This window comes from Alligator sinensis, unplaced genomic scaffold (genome assembly GCF_000455745.1).
Source record: "Alligator sinensis unplaced genomic scaffold, ASM45574v1 scaffold20_1, whole genome shotgun sequence".
NCBI classification, from domain to species: domain Eukaryota; kingdom Metazoa; phylum Chordata; order Crocodylia; family Alligatoridae; genus Alligator; species Alligator sinensis.
In genome coordinates this window covers 77,048-80,954 of record NW_005843291.1, presented here as the reverse complement: position 1 = coordinate 80,954, position 3,907 = coordinate 77,048, and the positions used below count along the sequence as shown (strand labels likewise).

Here is a 3,907-nt window from a genome sequence, read left to right as displayed (position 1 = left end):
TGCTGAAGGTGTGGTGAGTGTGATTTTGTCTCTCCAAACACATGACCTTCCTCTGAGAGAGAAGTAGGGCCAGAAATGAAGGGTGGGGGGGCTTCAGGACCCTCTAGGAAACCAGTTATAGATCTCAGTTTAAGATTTCTTCTCAAGTTTTGTTGTTGCTTCAGTGAGAAACAATGAGGTAGAGGATATATTTGGTCCTGTATAACATGGGTAAGGATGGGGCCCACCTGATTCCCTTCTCATTGATGCTGGTGAAATTCTTCCTAGAAGCAAGGGACTGATCTGCCAACTGGAAGAGGCCAGCTGAGCATCGCCAGCTTTCCACAAACTCTCATGTATATCAGGACAGTTGTCAGACTCCTCTTCATTGTTTCTTTATAGTGATGACCTAACTGTGACAGGGACTGATAATTGCACCTTTGACATCTGCCAGAAAGCCCTGGGCAAGAATGATTTCACTAAGATCCCCAATGGGGTGAATGGTGTAGAGGACAGGATGTCTATCATCTGGGAGAAAGGAGTGGTAAGTACTTTTAATTAAGATCTAGCCAACATTGAAACAAGAAAACAGTATATTAACTCTAACAGAAGCTAACATAACTACTTACAAATAGTAGTTCTGGCTCTTGTATCAAGTACTTGGTTAATCCACCATTGTGGTTGGAAACCAATGCAGTCCTTTGTTAGTGATGGCTAACAGTGGAGATGTGGATTCTTAGGGCATCAGGAAGCCATTTCCCTTGTTCGTTCATATTTGAGAGACTGTAGTGTTCTTATGTCCTTATCTAGTATCTGGCAGGGCTGTGCAAAGCTTCGGTGACTGATTCAATTCAGAGGAGATTTGGCCTGATTCAGCAGCTGAATCTCCAAATCCGAATCAAATCAGGAGACTCTTTAATCTCTCTGAATCAAATTGGAAGCCTCTGAATCGATTCGGAGAGATTCAACAATTCGGCCATAGACACAGCTTTATATGTTTTTTGTATGTACCTTGAGGAACCAGGAGCGGATCATGAACGCTGAGATGGTGGGGCAGATGGAGCATCCCATCGGAGTGCAGGGGGGCCCCCCACATGCTCAATGGCAGATCCCTCCACCCCCCAGCTTAGCAACTGGTGCCTCCTGCATCCGGGGGGGCACCCAGGGTCCCCCTGCGGCCAATTGCTGAGCTGGCAGGGGTGTGAGGGGGAGGGTCCCCCACGTGCTCATGGTGGACCTGGAAGTGGACCGGAAGTACTTCCAGTTCACTTCCAAGTACGCGAGAGAACCCCGCGTACTCCTGTGGGATTTTCCATCCGTCCCACCATGTTCAGTGTTCATGAGTCGAGCCTGGTACCTCAAAGTACGTAGAAAAAACATATAAAGCTGCATCTGTGGCCAAGTCATCAATCCTCCAAATCAAAATCAAATCTTCAGATTCAGCCGAATCGAATCAGGACAGTAATCCGAATTAGTGAATCGAATCACTGTCCCCTGAATCGGGCCGAATCTAAATCGAATACTGCCCACTTCACACACCTCTAGTATGTGGTACCTCAAATTTTATTAAAAACGCATTTTTCACTCTACATTACACAGCTTCACTTATTGAGCATCCTTGTTTTACCAAAACTTCTTATCGCAAAAACTACATACCCACAAACATACAACTACATATAAACAACATACATCAACATCAACTTCCCACAAAACACCCTTACAGAACTGTTTCTCTTCATATAGGATTGCATGAAAAATAATTACCTCAGTAACCACCTGAAACTTTGTCCCTCCCATGAGTCTTGTCTGTTGGTTCAGTGAAACAAGTACGTCCTGTTCTTTTTCCTCTACTTCTCTGCCTCTTCTTCTCTGATCTCTTCCTTGTCCCGATCAGTGTAGTAGTTCATGCATCCCCAGCTTCAGTGAAAGCCGACCCTTTAAAAACTCAGATATTTTTTACTTTCCATAAGCTAGTTTTGACACATGCTAAGAAAATCCTTAATAATGTTTCCTCCAGTCCTATTGGTATAAGTCCAAATAGTACCATCTCCCATGCTAACAACAGGTTTATTTTGGGGACACTCAGAAAACACCCTCTTTGCATATGTACATTCTTTGTTGCATTCCATTGTTTCTTCTTCCCTGCACTTCTCCCCTAGGCAACTTTTGATGAGCTTGTCAAGCTCCCTCTGTGTTGCACCTCTCTCATTGGCAAGATATTTCTTACAACTTTCCATGCTAGGTCAGCATGTTCCCCTTTTTGGTTGTTTAGCAGCCACTGCTCTTCACACCTTCTTCACTTGTCCTTCTATGAAGTTTCCCACCAGCGCATCCTGTCCCACTTTCATCAGTTTATGATGATCCTTCAGGACCCTCTAGCCCTACCTTCCCTATTTTATACCTCTGCATGAAATCCTGATGTAACAAATTGATGGTTGTCATGCTCTTCAAAGAGGTCTACTGTACCTCCCATTTCCTTAGAATTGCAGCTGCATGAAATCAGGTGATATGTATGGCTTTCCCCTCTCCCTTGGTTACTGCCTTGCATACTTAACTTACATATTTCACATAAATGAACAATCCCAAGTGTAGCAGCCGTCATCCTTCTTGTTTCATACAGTTCAGATCTAGCCAACCTTTCTCTTGGCATTCCAGAACACACGCATACATTTCCCTCTACTTCTGTTATTTACTTTTGCTATCTGCTGCCATGGTGGTAATACAGTTCCCATATATAGAATAATCACCAGTAGTACAGCTTTAACCACCACCACATTTCTGGCAAAGGACAGTGTCCTTCCAGACCATAACCAAAGTATTTGATGTATCCTTGCCATCACCTTTTCCCATGCTGTATTACCTTTCCTCTCAGCATCCATCAGAATCCTTAGTACTCCAGTTTCTCTCTCTCTCTCTCATTTGAAGGCTCAGCTTCTTCAAGTCCTTCCAGTTCCCTACTCCTATTATAGTTCTTTTCAATCTATTTAGTTTAGTCTCCTTCATTTCTCCATGCTCTGATAGATGCTTTAGGACCCTTTCCATTGCAAGTCTATCTCTAACTACTACATTTATCTCATCCAGGTATAATAAGCATCCCAGTATTTGTACTCTGCTTATGGCCTTGTCTTTTCTTATTCTTTATGCTAATGGTTCCATGCCACATACAAATAGTAGTGGTGATGGGGGCTACTCTTGTCTCACCCCATATGGATTTTAAAAGTCTTGCTTAGATGCCCATTAATTTGGACTTGATTCTCTACTTCTCTATACAATAACCTTATCTGGCATATACATTTCTTTGGGAACTCCATTTTTCTGAGAACTTCAAATACGTAGTCATGATCCACTCTGTCACATGCTTTTTCTTAATCTAGGTTTGCTATAATGGTGTTTGTTTTCCTCTTTTGGATGTGGGACAGTGCATCTCTGATTACTCTGATCACTTCAGAGATCCTTCAACCTGTTATGTATTATCTTCTGAAGATTTTTCCTCATCCTCAAAACTCATGTTTTGGCTATTAACTTATAGACCATATTAAGTAGAGGTGCACCAATGCATCGGTCCGATATCAGATCAGTACGAATATAAAGAAAATTATCTATATCGGATATCAGCCTTAAATGGCTGATAATTGGATTGATAAATGCCCATGTTGTGCTGTCACAGTGCAGCATGTAGGCAGTGAATACACAGCTCACAGTGTGGAGAGCTGCCTCCAGCTGGTAAGTGGGTGGTGGGGAGGGGAAGGAAGTGTGGGGGGGCAGCTCAAGGCCTTGTCATGAGGGAGGAAGGGAGGCAGGCAGGGCTGTAGCTGGGCAGGGGCAAGTGCTGCCTGATCAGGGAGGGCAGGGGACAAAGTCTTAGTTCATCTGGGGGTGCACGGCTCATCCGGGAGGCATGGGGAGAGGGAGAGGCAGAGGCAGCTCC

General features: G+C 43.9%; 1 protein-coding gene across 1 annotated transcript in view; it reads left to right on the top strand.

Moving 5' to 3' along the window:
• DPYS (dihydropyrimidinase) overlaps positions 1–3,907 on the top strand; it is a 61,766-nt gene that overhangs the window by 29,942 nt on the left and 27,917 nt on the right. The window contains exon 6 of the mRNA XM_006038229.3: positions 382–523. Coding sequence (XP_006038291.1) covers positions 382–523 — 142 coding nt within the window. The remainder of the gene's footprint in view (positions 1–381; positions 524–3,907) is intronic.